This window comes from Megascapheus bottae, chromosome X, assembly GCF_031878675.1.
Source record: "Megascapheus bottae isolate mThoBot1 chromosome X, mThoBot2.hap1, whole genome shotgun sequence".
NCBI lineage: Eukaryota > Metazoa > Chordata > Mammalia > Rodentia > Geomyidae > Megascapheus > Megascapheus bottae.
This window is the reverse complement of record NC_143547.1, coordinates 40,889,115-40,910,680: the sequence shown is the minus strand read 5'-3', so window position 1 is coordinate 40,910,680 and position 21,566 is coordinate 40,889,115. Positions and strand designations below refer to the sequence as shown.

The window sequence follows — 21,566 nt, the reverse complement described above, 5'->3', positions numbered from 1 at the left end:
ATATCTAAAACTACTATCAATTTTCATTGGGCTCATTTTAATTGACCATTAATACAAACATTAATAATGGACTGTTAACATTTATATTTTCTTTATAAGACCTCTGGTGATGTTCATACATAACAATAGTAAAAACTGAGTAATAATAAAACTATCCTAGGTTTAACTTACATATGGCAAATAAAAGCACTTTTAAATATATCACGCAAATTGCATAATTCAGGTTCATTAAAACTAAGAACTACAAATTTAGAAAGCAATAAAATTTATTCTTTTGATTTTATAAAGCATATAAAAGGATTTATACAATCAGGGAAAAATCCACACTTGTTGTCTTTGGGGATACTACATTTTGGATATTAAATATTTGTAATCAGTAGGGACTAACTCAGGTTAGCTACTAAGACATGTTTCACATTAGTATTCAGAGAATTAAAAAGTGTGTTAGGACAGTATAGAAAAACTGGAAGAAAACCAAGGAAGGAGTGACATTGTTTAAAAAAGAAATGTACTCTTTACCTGACTTATGTAACAATAACCCCTCTGTACATCACCTTTATAACAATGAAAATTTTAAAAATTTAAAAAAATTGTTGCAAGGATTGCAGGTGTGATTCAAGTGCTCAAGCAACTGTCCATCAAGCACAGGGCCAATTTCAAATCCCAGTAGCACAGACTCTTAAAACTAACTACTTGGGACAGGAGTGTTGCCTAGTGGTAGAGTGCTTGCCTAGCATGAACAAAAACCTGGATTAAATTCCTCAGGACCACATACATAGAAAGAGCAGGAAGTGGTGCTGTGACTCAAGGGGGAGAGCTCTAGCCTTGAGAAAGTCCAAGGACAGTGCCCAGGTCCTAATTTCAAGCCCAAGGAATGGCAAAAAAGAACACACAAAAAATCTTAGTATTCCTCTGTCATACTGCTCCTCCAGTCCAGTCACCAACTCACATCTAAAAATATCTAGCAAAAATGATATTTGTTTTAAAATATAAAACAAATAATATAAACTTAGAACTGTGAAAGTGGAAAGAAACATACTCTGGAAAAGAAAGCACAGAGATCCCCCACACAAAGGGCTGAGAAATACTAGCATTGTTATAAACTTTCAGAGAACTCTCCTCTTCAAGAATGTATATAAATATCTAGTGTAAGTCAAATAACTCCATTAAATTTTATTAATTAAAATCTATGTGCATTGGGGGAAAGTAAAGGAAGGGGTACAAAACAGCAATGTACTCACTATGGTAACCCCTTTGTACAATACCTTCATAATAACAATAAAATTACATTCTGAAGAATCTGTGTGAGCCAGGAACTGATGGCTCACACTTGTAAGCCTAACTATGCAGGAGGTTGAGATCTGAGGATTAGAGTTAAAAGCCAGCTGGGGCAAGAAAGTCCATAAGATTTTTATCTCCAATTAACCACCAATAAACTAGAAGTAAATTTGTGGCTCAAATAATAGAATACTACCCTTGATAAAAAAAAGCTCAGGGACAGCATCTAAGCTCTGAATTCAAACCCCAAGACTAGCACACACATGCACACATGCACACATGCACACACACACACACACACACACACACACACACACACACACACATGCATACACATACACACCACCTAGAAATAAATTTAGCCAAAAAGGTAAAAGATTTTATAAAGAAAACTGTAATATATTGATGAAAAAACTCAGGGACTAATGGAATAAGAATTACTATTATTAAAATGTCCATACTGCCCAAATGATCTACATATTCAATGCAATTTGTCAAAATTTCAATAACATTTATCATAGAACTATAAAATAACAACCATAAAATTCATATGAAACTATAAGAAAACTTTAGTAGCTAAAGCAATCTTAAGCCAAAAAGAACAAAAAGAGGCCCTACATGATCTAACTTTAAATATAATACAAATCTTTAGTGCCAAAACAGAACAGTATAGGCATAAAAACAAACAGAACCAGCAAAAATGCCCCACTCTGAGAAATGTCTCTTTATGGAGACACTCCAAGTCAAGTCACATAGAACAGAATAAAGAACCCGGAAGTAAACCCAAACATCAACAGACATTAGATTTTTTAAAACAAGACAATGAAAACATGTACTGAATGACATCAATAAATAATATTTGGAAAATTGAGTATCCATGTGCAGAAAAATGAAACTTTATCCCTACTATAAAATCTCTACCCAAAATGCATTAAAGGACCAAAGCTGACACTATAGAATAACTGGAAGATAATATAAGGAAAATGGTTTCTAAACATTGGAATGGGCAAGGCAATGGGCAGGGAAAACCACAAAAAAAACAAAAGCAATATACAAGTTGGATTATATCAAACCAAAAGCCTTGAGCAAGGTCTCAACATTTCTCAATGCCAACAGCATGTGTTACTTGGCATTATGGCACAAACTAGCTCAGAGACTTCAAGGAGATAATGTCATTTCAAAACAGAGACCCTCTCATAACTCTTGAAACAAAGCTAATCCTATACAAGAACAACTTACTCTAGTTTATGAAACAGTTGATAAATGACCTAGCATTGATACAGAGACCTGTAGTTCATACAGGTCTCTGAAGGAGACGCTATTAGCCAAAATGGTCATCAGATTACTAGCTGTATTTGGCCCAAGCCATCATCAGTCTGCTCTCACAGTCTTGAAATAGAGCTGTCAGAATAAACTGCTTAAATATCATTAACAAAGCAAAGGGTGCTGAACAGTCAAACAAACCATTATCAGAGTGAAGAAAAAATATACAAAACAGAAGAAAGTATTTGCAAACTATCTAACAAGGGGTAAATGTCCAGAATACATAAGAAACTCAATAAAATTCAATAATCAGACAACACATAAATAACACAATATAGAACTTGGTCATCACACATATTATTTCATATCCGTATTTCATAATCATATTTCATATTCATTATTTCATATTCATTCAAAAGAAATCTATAGTAAAATCTTGTGCTCAACTGGTTAATTTCTTGGGTGCATTTTAAAGAATTCAACTGCCAGGCACCAGTAGCTCATGCCTCTAATCCTAGCCACTCAGGAAAGCTGAGATCTGAGGATCATGGTTCAAAGCCAGCCCAGGCAGAGAAGTCAGTGAGACTTATCTCCAATCAACCTCCAGAAAACTGGAAGTGACACTGTGGCTCACAGTGGTTGAGTGCTATCCTTGAGCTGAAGAGCTCAGGAAAGTGCCTAGGCCCAGAGTTCAAGCCCCACAACTGACAAAAAAACAAAACAAAACAAAACAAAACAAATTCAACCTATAAAAGGGTAATTAATAATAAAAACTTCAAGGCCAGGAGCATAGCCTAGTGGTAGTGGGTTTGCCCAGACTGCATGAAGCCCTGGTTTCGATTCCTCAGTACCACATACACAGAAAAAAAAACTTAAAAGTAGTGTTATGGCCCAAATGGTAGAGCACTAGCCTTGAGAAAGCCTAAGGAGAGTGCTCAGGCCCTAAGTTCAAACCCCAGGATTGAAAACAATTTTTTCAGATATATTCCAGTTGTATAAAGCATTCTAAATTAATATACCTGTATAAGCCTGTCCTATCATTCACAGTTCTTTATACAATTTCATTAACCTATAGGCTCTGAAAATCTTTTTTTTTGGTTTTTATTTTTTATTTTATTTTTTCATATATTTTTACTGTCATGAATAGAAGAGCTACATTGTATTCACCAGATAGAAGGTGCATTACTTCACAAACATTGATACCCTTTCTCATGTCTTGGTCCCCATTTCCCTCCCCCCCACACCAGCCCCTCATCTTGTTTTCCCCCTTCCCTATCCTATTTCGAATAACAAAATAAGAATATATACAATATATCAGACAATAAGGTGAAATACTGTAACAATATGAGATAACCAAGAGACAGTAAAAGACATGAGAGATAACATAGTACATTAAAGACAACAATCACTCATTATATGGCTTTTGTTTCTATATCCTGGAGGTTCTTTCAATTTAGCATCATACTATATGGCCTTATGTATCTAGGTTTTGCTCTATTGTAAATCTCTGCTAGGACAGCCCAAGGTTTCTACTGATGATAACAAATGAGGGAAACCATTGACCCTATGTTCCTTTGAGTCTGGCTTACTTCATTTAATATGATTTTGTCCAAGTCTTTCCATTTCCTTACAAATGGGGCGATGTCGTTGCTTCTAACAGCAGCATAGAATTCCATTGTGTATAAATACCACATCTTGTTCATCTACTCATCAACTGAGGGACATCTGGGTTGGTTCCATATCTTTACTATGGTAAATAGTGCTGCAATGAACATCGTTGTGCTAGTGGAATTAGTATGTTCTTGTTTCTGGACAACTGGGAAAATGCCAAGTAGTGGAATTGCTGGGTCATGAGGGGGTTCTATATTTAGTCTTTTGAGGAACTGCCATACTGCTTTCCATAGTGGTTGGACAAGCCTGCACTCGCACTTACAGTGTTGTAGTGATCCCTCCTAGCCACATCCCTGCCAGCATTTGTTGTTATTAGATTTCTTGATTATGGCCATTCTAACTGGAGTGAGGTGGAATCTTAGAGTTGTTTTGATTTGCATTTCTTTTACAACCAGAGATGTTGAGCAATTCTTCATGTGTCTATGGGCCATTCTTATTTCTTCTTCAGAGAAGACTCTCTTTAAGTCTTTGGCCCATCTTTTAATGGGATGGTTGTTTCTTTGGAGATTAGTTTTGGAGTGATTCAATTTTTTGAACTGTTGATATATTTTAGATATGAGGCCTTTGTCTGTTGTATGATTAGTGAAGATCTTCTCCCACTCCGTAAGCTTTCTAGTTTGCTAGCTATGTCCTTTGCCATACAAAAGCTCTGCAGTTTAATGCAGTCCCACTTATCCAGACTTTCTCTAATTTGTTGTGTTTCTGGGTTCTTATTAAGAAAATGTCAACATGTGCAAAGGAGACCTCGTGTATCTCCTATATCTTCTTGTAAAGTTTTCAGTGTATCTGCTTTTACTCCAGGTCTTTGATCCATTTGGAGTTAATCCTAGTTCAGGGTGACAAAGAAGGTTCCAACTTTAGTTGTCTGCAGGTGCTTAACCAGTTCTGCCAGCAACACTTGTTGAAGAGGCTGTCTTTCTTCCATTCTATTTTTTGGCCCCCTTATCAAAAATTAGGTGGCCATAGGTCTGTGGGTTAGTATCTGGGTCCTCAGTTCTATTCCATTAGTCTTCAGGCTTGTTCTTGTGCCAGTACCAAGCTGTTTTGGTCACATATAGTTTGGTATTGAAATTCCTCCTGCACTGTTATTTCTGCTAAGAAGTGTTTTGGCTATTCAGGGTCTTTTATTATTCCATATGAAATTTTGGATTGCCTCTTCTATTTCTTTAAAGAATGACATTGGGATATTGATAGGTATTGTGTTGAATTTGTAGATAGCCCTTGGCAAGATTGACATTTTTGTGGTGTTAATTCTTCCAATCCATGAGCATGGGAGGTTTTTTTCATTTCCTCAATTCTGCTTTAATTTACTTTTTCAGCGTTTTAAAGTTCTGAAAAGTCTTTTATACAAATAAGTTGTTTGCATAAGTATTTTGTTGGAGCTGTATAGACCAAATACTTTCATCTCAATAATCCTATTTCAAAGCACCTTCAAGTAACTAGAACTAAATGATAAATGCTTAATTAAATAAGTAAATTTATTTTACTCCATAATCATGTATATTTAAAGCACCTTTGTCCATTCACATGTATTCTTATATGTAATGTATACATATACATGTGTATATGTATTTATACTCACACTTATATGTCTGTATACTCATACATATGTGTGTGTGTGTGTGTGTGTGTGTGTGTGTATTTTCTTGTTCCATTCATTCATTGTATGGCATCTGGACCATTTCTATAACTTGGTTATGATGAACATGAGCGTCTTTATTGTACCCTGACTTGTAGCCTTTTGGATAGATACCTAAAAATGTTCATGCTGTATAATAGGGTAGTTCTATTTTCAGTTGGTTTTTTTTGCTCTTCCTGGGGCTAGAACTTGGGGCCTGAGTACTGTCCTTGGGCTTTCTCAAGGCTAGAGCTCTACCACTTGAACCACAGTACCACTTCTGGTTTATGCTATTTATGTAGTACCAAGGAATCAAACCCATGTCTTTGTGCATGCTAGGCAAGCACTCTACCACTGGGCCTAATTCCCAGACCTATTTTTAGTCTTATGGGGAATATCCTTACTGATAGAGTGGTTACCTTACAGTTTAATAGGATTCCTTCCCTTCATCCGCACAACCTCACTAGTATGTTGTTTTTCATATTCTTGATGATTGATAGTCTGACTGGAATGAGATGGAATCTTAATCTTGTTTTGATTTGCATTTCCTTTATAGTTAGAGACACTGACCATTTCTTCATGTGTGTATTGGTCATTCTTTACTACTGAGAAGTTTCTCTTTAACTCCTTGGCCCATTTATTAATTGGGTTATTGATTCTTTAAGGGTTTAAGTGAACTTTTTATATATTGTAGCTATTAGGCCCTTTTGAGACAAATAGCTGGAATACATCTCTCATTGTGTAGGCTGGATTTTTGTGTGTTTGTGTTTTTTAGCTTAGTAACTATATTCTTTGCTATGTAGAACCTTTTTAGCTTCATGCATTCCCATTTGTCACTTCTCTCTCCATTGTGCTGAGCCCATGGAATTCTACTTAAGAAGTTCCTAGTAAGTTCTAGTGTTCCCCCTGCTCTTTCCTGCAGTAGTTTCAAAGTTTAGGTTCATACATTGAGATCTCTGATTCATTTTGAATTGACATTAGTATATGATAATACACAGGGAGGTCCAGTTGCAGTATTCAGAATGGATGTCCAGCTTTCGTAACACCATTTGTTGAAGAGATTTTCTTTTTCCCAACCATGTTTTTTACTCTCTTGTCAAATATCTGATAGCTATAGGCATATGGATTTATTTCAGAGTTTTAGTAGATTCCATTGGTGTTCAGATCTATTTTTGTGCCACTATCAAGCTCTGTGTCTCTGTAATACAATTTGAAGTCTGGAATGCTAGTTCCTGCATCATTGCTTTTTGGGCCCTGGGTTGCTTTGGTTACTTGGGCTCTTTGTGTTTCCATATGAATTATTGGACTTCTTTTTTATTTTTTGCCAGTACTAGGACTTGAATTCAGGGCCTCAGAACTGTCCTTGGACACTTTTTCCTCAAGGTTAGTGCTCTGCCACTTGAGCCACAGCACAGCTTCTGGCTTTTACTATGTATATGGTACCAGGAATCCAACCCAGGGCTTCATGCACTGTACCACTATGCTACACTCTTGGCCCTTAAACTGATTTTTCTTTCTCTGTGAAAAATGACACAGGGAGTCTGACGAATTTGTAGAATGCCTTTGGCAGTATAGCCATTTTCATAATACTAATTTTGCCAATCCATAAACATGGAGATCTTTCTACCTTCTGCTGTCTTCTTCAATTTCTTTCTGAAAAGTTGCATGGTTTTTGTTGTAAAGGTCCATAATTTCCTTCGTTAGGTTTATTCCTAAGTATTTTATTTTAATGGTTAAATATTCAGCACAATAAAATAAATCTTGATATGGTACTCAGTCTATTCTAAGTGATGAATATATACTTACTTGACTAATACTAAAATACCAAAATTCCTCAAAGGGTGATCCTACCCCTTCTGACACTTTATATTCTACAACAGCAATAAGTACCAAAACAACAAAATGCTACACATTTAGGAAAATACAAAGGAGTACAGGAGAAGTACTTTTTTATGATATAGTAAGAAGCTAACACATTTTTCTATCAACTGGCAGCAGGAAAGAAAAATAAGCAAGTTACTCATCCATGGTTCATCGTGTAATCCTAGCTACTCAAGGGGCTTAGATTCAGAGAATCATGGTTTGAAGCCAGCCCTAGAAAAAAAATTCCAAGGGACTTCATCTATAATTAGCCAGCATAACTCAAGTGGTAGCTTACAAGCTGAGAGCAAGCAAGCCCAGAGAGCATTAGGCCCCTGATTTCAAGTCCCAGTATCACCAAAATAATAATATTAACAAAAACAATAATAATAATAGGTAATACATATTAAAGTAGTAAATAAAGTTTGTATATTGGCTTTTGAAGTCAGCAAAGTTTTAATATGCTGAAGTACTCTACAGTAATGATTAACTGATATTTATAATAATATTCCTGAATTTGCATGCATTTTTGTTTACATTACCTCAACCAGAAAGTACTCTCTTCAAATTTATTTTGCTTGTGGGTTTGAACTCCAAACTTGTAACAGAGAACATGAAGATATCCTACCTGTAATAAAAAAGAAAGAACTGTGTCAGAGTCATTTTCTTAAAGTTAAAAGTATCAAGAGCGGTTCGGTCTTTGTCTTTAAAACATATCTTATATGTACTGCACATCAAAATAGCCATCCTTACCAAAGCATCTCAATTTGTATGAAGAGGAATTACAGCACACTAAAGTTGAGCCATTAGGGCCAGGAGTGTGGCCTAGGGGTGACGTGCTCACCTAGCATGCACAAAGCCCTGGATTCGATTGCCCAGAACCACATACACAGAAAAACCCAGAAGTGCTGCTGTGGCTCAAGTAGTGGCAGAGTGCTATGCTGGCCTTGAGCAAAAAGTGTCCAGGCCTTGAGTTCAAACCCCAAAACTGGCAAAAAAAAAAAGGTGAGACACTAGTCAAGTATGGCAAACATCACAATGCATTATGAACAGAATCTGGAAGGTCTTGTGTAATGTAAATGAGAAACTTAATAACAATCTAGCAAAATAATAGGCTACTATATTGCTTCAGAATGCAGGTCCACTAAAGTAGGAACTTTACACAAAGACCTAAAAAATTATTATTGATGGGGAAAAGGTGTGACTTTAAAAAAATTAAAAGGGCCAGGTACTAGTGGCTCACAGTTATAATACTTCAGGAGGCTCCAATCTGAGGATCACAATTCAAGGCCAGCCTGGTCCAGAAAGGCCATGAGACTCTTATCTCCAATATCTTCACTATCTAAAAGCTGTCAGTAGAACTGTGGCTCAAGTGTTAAAGTGCTAGCATAGAGCAAAAGAAGTTCGGGGACAGTGCACTCAGGCTCTGAGTTCAAGCCCTAGAACCTGCACAAAAAATAATAAAATAAATAAAAACTAAGACAAAATTTAAAAATTTGGAATTTTGAAGCAGACCCAAAGAATTCTTCAAGCATATGGTTAATTTAGTAGACCCTCTTTAGCAGCAACAAACATTCCCTTTAATATAAGTTTCCTTTAAGATGAAAGCAGCAAAAATTATGTGAATTATGCCCAAGGAAACTATTCTTTTTTATTGTCGGGGTAATGTATAGAGGGATTTACAGTTATATTCATCAGGTAGTGGGTACACTAGTTCCTGAACAATTATACCCCTTCTCATGTTTTTGACCCCCTTTCACTCCACTCACCCTTTCCCAATCATCTTGTTCCCCTGCCTTCCCTTCCCTATTTCAAATAAACTAATAAATGTATATACAATACACCCGGTAACAAAGTCAGATACAGTAACCACATGAGATTAACCATAGGGGAAAAATACAGAAAAAATAACTGCACATAGTACATTGAGAACAACAATCACAAATATAAACCTCTTATTTCCATATCCTAGAGCTCATTGTGTTTAGTCTCATCCTATATGACCATATGTACATAGCCCTGGAGCTACTGTGATCCTCTGTTAGGAGAATCCTAGATGTGTACTAATTATTACAGATGAGAGGCCATGGATTCTATGTTCCTATGGGTTTGGCTTACTTCACTTAATATAATTTTTTCCAAGTCTTTTAATTTCCTTACAAATAGGACAATGTCATTTTTTTTGTAATGGCAACATAGAATTCCATTGTGTATAAATACCACATCTTCTTGAACTATTCACATACTGAGTCACATTCACATACTGAGGAGCATCTGGATTGGTTCTATATCCTAGCTATGGTAAATGATAATGCTGCAATAACTATCTTTGTGTTAGTGGCTTTACTATGTCCTTATTTCTGGAGATTTGGGTAAATGCCAAGGAGTAGGATTCATATGGGAGCACTATGTTTAGTCTTTTGAGAAATCACCATACTGCTTTCCAGAGTGGTTGAATGAATTTATACTCCCACCAATGGTGTAGTAGCATTCCCTTCTGGCCACATCCCTGACAGCATCTGTTTTTATTAGAGTTCTTGATAATGGCCATTCTAACTGGAGTGAGGTGGAATCTCAGAGTTGTTTTGATTTGCTTATCTTTTATGGCCAGAGATGTCGAGCATTTCTTCATGTGTCTATAGGCCATTCTTATGTCCTCTTCACAGAAGTCTTTAGCCTATCTTTTAATGGGATGGCTATTTCTTTGGGGATTTGTTTTTGAATGATTCAATTTTTTCAGCAGTAAGTATATTTTAGATATAAGTCCCTTGTCTATATGTATGGCTAATGAAGGTCTTCTCGCGCTCTGTGGGCTTTCTATTGAACTTGCTAGCTATGTCCTTTGCTATACAGAAGCTCTGCAGTTTAATGCACTCTCATTTGTCCAAACTTTCTTTAATTTGTTGTGTTTCTGGGGTTTTTTTTTGCCAGTCCTGGGCTTGAGCTCAGGGCCTGAGCCCTGTCCTTGGACTTTCTCAAGGCTAGAGCTCTACCACTTGAGCCTCAGCACCACTTCCAGCTTTTTTTCTATGCATGTGGTACCGAGGAATCGAACCTGGGTCTTCGTACATGCTAGGCAGGCACTCTACCACTAGGCCAAATTCCCAGCCCCGTGTTTCTGGGTTTTTATTGAGAAAGTTTCAACCTGTGCCAAGGAAACCTAGTGTATCTCCTATTCCTTCTTGTAAAGTTTTCAGGGTATCTGCTTTTACCTCAAGGTCTTTGGTCCTTTTGAAATTAATTCTGGTACAGGATCCAACTTTAGTTTTCTGCAGGTGCTTAAACAATTCTACCAGCACCATTTGTTAAAAAGTCTGTACTTCTTCCATCCTATTTTTTTGGCTCCCTTATCAAAGATTAAGTGGCCATAGGTCTGTAGGTTGATTTCTGGGTCTTCAGTTCTATTCCATTGGTCCTCAGGCCTGTTCTTGTGCCAGTATCAAGCTGTTTTGGTTACTATAGCTCTGTAATAGAGTCTAAAATTTGGTATTGATATTCCTCCAGCGCTGATCTTTCTGCAATTGTTCTTTTTTTTTTACTATAGGGGTCTTGTATTATTCCAAATGATGTTTTGGATTCCTTCCTCTATTTTCTTAAACAATGACATTGAGATATTGATGGGTATTGCATTGAATTTGTAGATAGCCCTTGGCAAGATTGCCATTTTCACAATGTTAATTCTTCCAATCAAGGAACATGGGAGGTTTTTCTACTTCCCCAGTTCTGCTTTAATTTCCTTTTTCAGGTTTTAAAGTTTTCATCATAAAGGCTCTTTACGTCCTTAATTAATTCCTAAGTACTTTATTTTCTTCGACGCTATTGCAAAAGGAGTTGCTTTCTTGATTTCTGCCTCCCTCTTTTCGTTGTTGGCATACAGGAAAGCCACCGATTTTTAGGATTAATTTTATACCCTGCTATTTTGCTAATGTTTCAAATAAACTGAAGCAATTTTGGACTGGAGTCTATAGGGTTCTTTAAATACATAATCATGTCATCTGCAAAGAGGGAAAGTTTCACTTCCTCTTTCCCTGTTTGGATCCCCTTTATGCTTGCTTCTTGCCTGACTGCTCTGGGTAGGAATTCTAATACTTTATTAAAGAGGAGTGGAGAGAGTGAGAATCCTTGTCTCATTCCTGATTTTACAGGAAATGGCTTTAGCTTTTCGCCATTAAGTATAATGCTACCTGTAGGTTTGTCATACACAGCCTATATTATACTGAGGAATGCTCCATGGATTCCACCTTTCTCCAGAGCTTTTGGCCTAAAGGAGTGTTGGATCTTCTCAAATGCTTTTCTTTTGTGTCTATTGAGATGATCATGTGGTTCTTGTCCTTGCTCCTGTTGATGTGGTGCATTATATTAATTGACTTGTGTATTTTGAACCAGCTTTGAATCCCTGTGACAAATCCTGTTTGATCATAGTGTATTGATCATAGTGTATAATTTTTTTGCCAGTCCTGGGCTTGAACTCAGGGCCTGATCACTGTCCTTAGATTTTTTTCAAGGCTAGAGCTCTACCACTTGAGCGTCAGCACCACTTCTGGCTTTTTTCCATGTATGTGGTACCGAGGAACCGAACCCAGGTCTTTGTGCATGCTAAGAAAGCACTCCACCACTAAGACAAACTCCTGACCCATTGTTTATATTTTTTCATGAGTAGTTAAAGTTGATTGGCCAGTACTTGTTGAGAAGTTTTGCATCAATGTTCATTAAAAAAATGGGTCTATAGTTCTCTTTCTTTGATGAGTATCTATCTGGTTTTGGGATAAGCGCTATGCTGTTTTCATAGAATAAGTTTGATAAACAGCCTTCGCTTTCAATTTCATTGAAGAGTTTGAAGAGTATTGGTGTGAGCTCTGCTTTGAAGGCCTTATGGAATTCAGCTGTGAATCCATCATGTCCTGGGCATTTCTTGGCTAGGAGGTATCTTATTGCCATTTCTACTTCAATACTTGCAATAGGTCTGTTTAGTTGGTTTAGATGTTCTTGGTTTAGTATGGGTATGTCAATGGCTAGAAATTCTTCCATCTCTTCCAGATTCTCAAATTTGTTGGAATAAAAGTTTGAAAAGTATTCCCTTATGATGCTCTGGATCTTGGGAATTTCTGTCGTGATATTTTCTAGGAAAATATTCTTTTTATTGATTGATTTTTAATTGTAATTATTAGGAGTGTTATAGTTATATTTGCCAGATAAAAGGTGTATTACTTCACAAACATTGATACCCCCTCTCATGTTTTTATCCCTGTTTCTCTTCTCCCACCCCCTCCCCTTATCTTGTTTTGCCCCCTTTCCTTTCCTATTTAAAATAAAAAACCTATATACAATATACCAGGTAACAAAGTCAGATACAGTAACAATAAGAGATTTAAAAAAGGGCAAAAAAAGAAAAGAGAAATAACACAGTACATTAAGAACAACAATCACACATTATATAACTCTTGTTTCCATATCCTGGAGGTCCTTTCATTTAGCCTCATCGTATATTGCCTTTTGTATCTAAGTTTTGAGCTATTGTAATCCTCTTCTAGGAGAGTCCAAGCTTTGTACTAATTATTTACAAACAAGGGAAACCACTGAGCGAGCCTATGTACCTTTGGGTCTGGCTTACTTCACTTAATATGATTTTTTTCCAAGTCTTTGTATTTCTTTACAAATGGGGCAATGTCATTCCTTCTGATGGCAGCATAAAATTCCATCGTGTATAAATACCACATCTTCTTGATCCAATCATCTACTGAGGGGCATCTGGGTTGGTTCCATATCTTTGCTATGGTAAATGGTGCTGCAATGAACATCGTTGTGCTAGTGGCTTTAGTAAGTCCTTGTTTTTGGACAATTGGGTAAATGCAAAGGAGTGGAATTTCTGGGTAAATGGGGAGCTCTATGTTTAGTCTTTTTAGGAATCACCATACTGCTTTCCATAGTAGTTCAACTAGTTTACATTCCCACCAACAGTGCAGTAGTGATCCCTCCTGGCCACATCCCTGCCAGCATCTGTTGTTATTGGATTTCTTGATCATGGCTATTCTAAATGGAGTGAGGTGGAATCTCAGAGATTTTGATTTGCATTTCTTTTATGGCCAGAGATATCAAGCACTTGTTCATGTGTCTATAAGCCATTCTTATTTCTTCTTCAGAGAAGACTCTCTTTAAGTCTTTGGCCCATTTTTAATGGGATGCCTGTTTCTTTGAAGGTTAGTTTTAGAGCGATTCATTTTTTTTCAGCTGTTTATATATTTTAGATATGATGCCTTTTTCTGTTGTATGGTTAGTGGAAATCTTCTCCCACTCTGAAGGCTTTCTATTTAGCTTGCTAGCTATGTCCTTTGCCATACAGAAGCTCTGCAGTTTAATGCAGTCCCATTTATCCAAATATTCTTTGATTTGTTGTGTTTCTGGGTCTTTGTTAAGAAATTTTCGGCCTGTGCCAAGGAGATCTAGTGTATCACTTATTCCTTGTGAAGTTTTCTGTGTATGTGCTTTTACCTCAAGGTCTTTGATCCGCTTGGAGTTAATCTAGGGAAATATTCTTAAGGGTTATTCAGCATCCTGATTCTGCAATGGTGTCATGTTCTACAGAATGTTGTCTCACAAAATAATTATATAAAAATGATTTCTTAATCCTAATAATTTATCTAAATGTCTCTCCTTTATTGAAAAATAATCACCTATCCAGAATTGGATTCTAGTCATATGAAGGAAGGAGTCCTTTTAAGTCTTATCTGAGCAAGACTACAGGCGCAGAGCCTCAATTAAGAATTTGAAATCTGAGACAATTAATTGACAAATAACATTCCAAGACCTGTTTTTGTTCAAAAGTTTAGTGCACCACATTCAAAAAGGATAAATTCAATATGCATGCCTGAGCACATCAGACCTAGTGTATATTTGAATCCAAAACAAAGAATACTCTTGTTAATGTATTCCTGCAAGAATCCATTGGTATGTATAACATTTCAGAAAAAAAAACCAGTTTAACTCATTACATGCCCTAGACCCCAGAGTTTCAGACAGGGTCACCTCAATTATGTAACTACACTAGAATCAAGTAGCTCACATACCTTTGCTTCAGAGAGGCCTGAAACAGAACTTAAATGGAGGTAAATGGAAAATAAAATTTTCGAACATTTACGTGTATTAAGCCTTTATTCAATTTCCTCAGTATTTGTCTCTGCCTTCACAGTTCCTTCAAGTGTACTAACATTAAGTGCTACTTCCTGGGGAGAAAAGAATTCAAAATAATAGCAAAATTATAATGAAGCTATTAAAAGAGTAAAAGATCTTTGAAGAGACATGCAGCATTTTTAATACAATGACCAAAAATGTTTTTATTACCAATACTGCTCCACTGACTCATTTATATATTCAGAGTAACTATTGACTAAGCATCTCCTATCAACTGGGCATTATCTAGGAACTGAAGGTACGTCAGCAAACAAATGGACGAAATCCCTGACCTTGTGAAACATTTCAAAGGAGATATAAAGATTCATAAAAATACGTTTAAAGAAATATGCTGGACCGGAGGCAGGTATGAGTCAGTGGTAAAGTGCTTGCCTAGCACAGGAAAGGCCCTGAATTCCATCTCTAGCACATCCAAAAAGGAAGGAAAGAAGGGGCAGAAGGAGGAAGGGAAAGGAGGGTAAGAGGGTAAGAGGAAGGGAGAGAGGAGAAAGATAGTCACCTTATTTAATCAGTATACAGTAACAAAAACATTCCAAAAAAGGTAGATCTGTAAGTCCACTGTAATACAGAATGAATGCTCCAGTAACAACCTGCCACTGTAAAATCAAATATCTCAGAAATTATAACTCCAACCTATTACTACTTTTCAAGAACAAGATGAGATTATGTTAATAATAAATAAATTAACTGTGCCAGGTGCTGTGGCTCATGCCTATAATCCTAGCTACTCGAGAGACTGAGATTTTAGGATCAAGGTTCAAAGGCAGCTCGGGTAGGATAGTCCTTGTGACCCTTATCTCCAATTAATCACCAAAAATCCAGAAGTTGCCTGATGGCTCAAGTAGTATAAAACTAGCCTCAAACAACAAAGCTCAGGGACAGTGCATAGGCCCTGAATTCAAGCCCCAGCACCAGCACATACACACAAAACTAAAAACAAAATCTCAGTTGCTATCATTGATTAAAATCAGCTTGATCACCAATTTTACAGGTCAATATGAGGCCTGTAATTCTGTTTATTGTTTTTTGTTTTGTTTTGTTTTTTGCTAGTCCTGGGCTTGAGCTCAGGGCCTGAGCACTGTCCTTGGACTTTCTCAAGGCTACAGCATTACCACTTGAGCCTCAGCACCACTTCCAGCTTTTTTCTATGTATGTGGTACCAAGGAATCAAGCCCAGGTCTTCATGTATGCTAGGCAAGCACTCTACCATTAGGCCAAACTCCCAGCCCCTGTTTACTGCTATTTTGTTTTGCCAGTTCTAGGCTTGAGCTCAGGACCTGAGCACTGTCCTCGGACTTTCTCAAGGCTAGAGCTTTACCACTTGAGACTCAGCACCACTTCCAGCTATTTTCTATGTATGTGGTACCAAGGAATCAAACCCAAGTCTTTGTGCATGCAAGGCAAGCACTATTCCACTAGGCCAAACTCCTGGCCCCTGTTTACTGGTTTTTGACACAGCATCTTACTTCAACTTTTGAGCCTCTTGCCTCTGCCCCACAAGTGTTTTGATTAAAGCTACACACCACTAAGTTCAGAATATGCCTTTGACTTAGTATTTAAATAATTTCATTTTCTGCAATTTACTATGTAAGTTATGTTTTGAAAATTTGAAGAAACAAAATTTTTATTTTCTTCAGTCCCACATTTGTGTTCTTTTCTTACTGATTTTATCTTTGAAAACTTTACAGGGAACAGAGTATGTATTTTTATATTTTACTTAATTATAAAGAAAAGAAATAATTGAGTGATTATTGACTTAACTTTAAAAACATTTGTGTTCCAACTCCTCCCTTACTCATCCTTCTCTAATTCTAAGATGTTTCAGCAATAATTAACATAGCTCATTAGTTATTTCTCATGTGCTCAAAGATATAAAATATATATTCAGTTTTCCAAATATTTTTTTCTTTACCTCTGATTAGTAATATAGCATTACTTTCTGCCTTTATGTCAGTGTACAATGAGTCCTATTCTAGGTTTGAGGTGTAAGAAAGATACCTGGGGGAAAAAGAAGTTGAATTACTGAATTTATTAGTTCATTCGAAATAAATAACACTCCATTAGATCTTCTCCAACATTTACCTGATCATTTCCTCTCATTATGAGATTTCCTGCCCTAGATTTTTAGGTCCCTTGTCAAGCCCTTAAGCCCATCAAAAATACACATTCTAAATACTTGCATTGACCTTTAGATTCAAAAATATAATCTTCCTAATGACAGGGTTCTATCACCTAAATCTTCCAAATAAACTAAAATATCTCAATTATGAAATGATAGTTCATTCTTACTGGCCTAATCCTGACATACACGTAATTATCCCAGTACTACAATTCAGCCCTTTATTCCCTTTACATTTCATTTGCCACTTCTTTTTTTGTCAGTCCTGGGGCTTGAACTCAGTGCCTGAACACTTTCCTCGGGCTTTCTCAAGGCTAGAGCTCTACCACTTGAGAAACAGCACCACTTCCAGCTTTTTTTATGTGGTACCAAGGAATCAAACCCAGGTCTTCGTGCATGCTAGGCAAGTACTCTACCACTAGGCCAAACTCCTGGCCCTCATTTACCACTTCTAACATTGCACAAGGTAGTTTTATTTCCTCCCAACATCATTCAAGAGTCTCTTTTTGTATAGTTGGATATTCAATTTAATACCCACTTACTTAACCAAGCATATTTAAAAATTTTTGCCAGTCTTGGGCTTGGGCTCAGGGCCTGAGCACTGTCCTTGGGCTTTCTCAAGGCTAGATCTCTACCACTTGAGCCACAGCATCACTTCCGGCTTTTTTCTAGGTATGTGGTACCAAGAAATTGAGCCCGGGTCGTTGTGTATGCTAGGCAAGCACTCTACCACAAGCCAACCAAGCATATATTAAAAGATCTCTATCCTCCAGTTAATTCATTATCTGAAATATATTGCAAAAGACCCAGAGAAAAAAAGGACAGTAAAAAAAACACACACACATAAATATAAACAATTTAAAAGACTCCATGGGCAGAGTTGATAAAAATGAGAGTGCTCAAAAAACTTGCTGGATATTAATTAAATATTTTAAAGCAACTAATGAGATATCAATGACTCAGACTCATAGTCGCAGCTTGTATTCAGGACACTGAGATCACAGAATTGCAGTTTGGAGGCAGCTCAGGCAGATAAATCTGAATAATTTTTTTATGTGTGTGCTGGTCTTGAGCTCAGTCCCTGGGAGCTGTCACTGAGCTTTTTGGCTCAAGGGTAGAACAAACAGCTCCATTTCAAGTTTTCCATCTTTTTGTTGGTTAATTGGAGAATAAGGGAGAGACCCTGCCCAGGCTAGTTTCGAACCCTGATCTTCAGATCTCAGCTCCCTGACTAGCTAGGATTTGAAGTATTAGCCTCAAGAAACACATCAGCAAAAAGCTGGAACTGGAAGCATTACTCAGGTGGTAAAGTGATAGTCATGAGCAAAGAAGTCAAGAGAAAGGGTGAAGTCTTAAGCCAGGTACAAAGGCTCTCGCCTGTAATCCTAGCTACTCAAGAGGCTGAAATCTGAGGATTGTGGTTCAAAGTTAGCCTAGGAAGGAAAGTTTGTGAGACTCTTATCTCCAGTTAGCCAACAGAAAACTAGAAGTGGTGCTGTGCCTCAAGGGGTAGGGCAGTAGCCTTGAGCTGAAGAGCTCAGGGACAATGCCCAGACCCAGAGTTCAAGTCCCATGACTGATAAAAAAAAGGAAAGCCTGAGTTCAAGTCCCAGTAGAAGCAAGCATATGCATGTGCATATGCGAAGCAGACACATGACCAAGAGCACACACATACATACACACACCAGCAATTCTTTTTTTCATATGTTTTTATTGTAATTATTAGAAGGGTTACATTATCTTTACCAGATAGAAGTTGTATTACTTCACAACCCTTGATACCCTTTCTCATGTCTTGGTCTCCATTTCCCTCCCCCCACCCCAGCCCCTTATCTTTTTTTCCTCCCTTCCCTACCCGACTTCAAATAACTAAATATGCATATATACAATATATCAGATAACAAGGTAAAATACTGTAAGAAAATTAGATAAGCAAGGGACAGCAAAAGAGATTAGAGATAACATAGTACATTAAGGACAATAATCACTCATTATATGGCTTTTGTTTCTATATTCTGGAGGTCCTTTCATTTAGCGTCATTCTATATGGCCTGAAGTATCTAGGTTTTGTTGTATTGTAAATCTCTGCTAGTAGAGCCCAAGGTTTCTACTGATTATGACAAATGAGGGAAACCATTGAGCCTAAGTTCCTTTGAGTCTGGCTTACTTCACTTAATATGATTTTTTCTAAGTCTTTCCATTTTCTCACAAATGGGGCGATGTCATTCTTTCTGACAGGAGCATAGAATTCCATTGTGTACAAATACCACATCTTGTTGATCCACTCATCAACTGAGGGGCATCTGGGTTTGTTCCCTATCTTTGCTATGGTAAATAGTGCTGCAATGAACATCATTGTGCTAGTGGATTTAGTATGTTCTTGTTTCTGGACAACTGGGAAAATGCCAAGTCGTGGAATTGCTGGGTCATAGGGGAGTTCTATATTTAGTCTTTTGAGGAACTGCCTTACTGCTTTCCATAGTAGTTGAATGAGTTTGCACTCGGAAGAATTTCGGATACAAACTGGCCATTTTCTTTGTTTCAATAAAAGTTTTACAATGAAGTAAAACTCAATACTAAAGATAACTCTAAAGGAAATGCAAAATTAATGGTGAATCATTAAAGCAAGCCAAAACAATCAAAATGAAATTATAAGATTCCAAATTTTAAAGAGAAAGAAGTAATATATATATATATGCACACACACATATACATACATACATACATACATACATACATACATACATACATACACACACATATAACCACCTTGAATGTGTCCAGGAAATTTCTAAATTGGTGACTAGGAATTATTGGATTAAAGGAATCTTTTTTTTTTTTTTTGCCAGTCCTGGGCTTGAGCTCAGGGCCTGAGCACTGTCCTTGGACTTTCTCAAGGCTAGAGCTCTACCACTTGAGCCTCAGCACCACTTCCGGCTTTTTGCTATGTATGTGGTACCGAGGAATCGAACCCGGGTCTTCATGCATGCTAGGCAAGCACTTTAACCACTAGGCCAAACTCCCGGCCCCTAAAGGAATCTTTTAAATCATGTTGTCATAGTCTCATTTTATATATCATGACACTGATATTCAGAGCATTCACCACTTGAATTGTCACAATTTGTCACACTACAGTAGTTCCTACTTCATCAGTTTATGCAAGCCACAAGTAATTTTCAGTCTTAATATCAAAAAAAAAAGAAATTGGTTTATTTTTTGTTTTGAACTCAGGGTGCTATTAGGCAAGCACTCTACTACTAGGGCTATATTCCCAGCTCCAAATAAATGCTCACAATAGAAGAATTTCTTACTTCTCATTAAACAAGAAAGTACTATCCAACAAAGCATCACCATGTCCCAATTAACCTATGAAATTAATTTTTTAACATGCACCAGCCGAAGCTGAACACCCAACAATTATTTCTAATCATTTCATTGTTTGACTTCAAAATACTTCTTTCAACCTTTTAGAAGTGTCTGTGGATATGTTTACTTTAAATGGAAATTAACTGCTGGGTATTGTCATGCACACTTCCAGTCTGAGCACTTCTAAACTCAGCGCTTGGGAAAAAAAAAAAGAAAAAAGAAAAAAAAACAGAAGGATCATAAGTAAGTTCTGAGTCCAACTGGACTACCTAGAGATATTCTGCCTTGGAAAAAAGTATCAAGAAAAAATGGTATATATACACAATAGAATTTTACTCATCCATTAGAAAGAATGATATTGTTTTATTTGCAAAGAAATGGAAAGACATAGAAAAAAATATGCTGAGTGAAGTAAGTCAGGCCCAGGGAGATAAAGGATGCATATTTTCCTTTATATGTAGAAGCTAGAAGTAGCTTATAAAGATATAAGTAAATATGGGTGGGGGAGGGAGGAAGGGAAATGGGGACCAAGACATGTGAAAGGGTATCAATGTATGGGAATTAATGCACCATTTATCTGGCAAATATCATGTAACCCTTCTATTAATTACAATAAAAATATATTAAAAATATGTCTGGATGGTATTCACATGTACACAAACTTATTAATTGAAATCTGTTAGAGTCAAGGGAGAACTCAAATAATGTAATTTCTTGGAAAGGCAAAGTTCAACAAAATAAATGCTAGAAAGTACGTCCTTGAAAGGGATAATGTGGGGTCAAAGGGAGAGGGGTAAACAAATGAGGAGGAAGAGGGGAGAATGCAGTCAAGAATTCAACGTATAGCCGGGAGTTTGGCCTAGTGGTTAAAGCGCTTGCCTAGCATGCATGAAGACCCGGGTTCGATTCCTTGGTACCACATACATAGAAAAAAGCCGGAAGTGGTGCTGAGGCTCAAGTGGTAGAGCTCTAGCCTTGGGAAAGTCCAAGGACAGTGCTCAGGCCCTGAGCTCAAGCCCAGGACTGGCAAAAAAAAGAATTCAATGTATATTCTACAAAATTAAGCAAAGTGAGAAAAGGGAGGGAGGGGTAAGAATAGTGAAAAGGGTGATCTTGATCAAAATGCGTTGTATTCATAAACTTCTTTTTTAAATGGCAAAAAAATAAAAGCACATGAACACTTACAAATGGAAGCTAATTATG

The 21,566-nt window shown here is 36.9% G+C and overlaps 1 protein-coding gene across 1 annotated transcript in view; it reads right to left on the bottom strand.

Moving 5' to 3' along the window:
* Tex11 (testis expressed 11) overlaps nucleotides 1-21,566 on the bottom strand; it is a 243,360-nt gene that overhangs the window by 152,770 nt on the left and 69,024 nt on the right. The window contains exon 8 of the mRNA XM_090327103.1: nucleotides 8,233-8,318. Coding sequence (XP_090183229.1) covers nucleotides 8,233-8,318 — 86 coding nt within the window. The remainder of the gene's footprint in view (nucleotides 1-8,232; nucleotides 8,319-21,566) is intronic.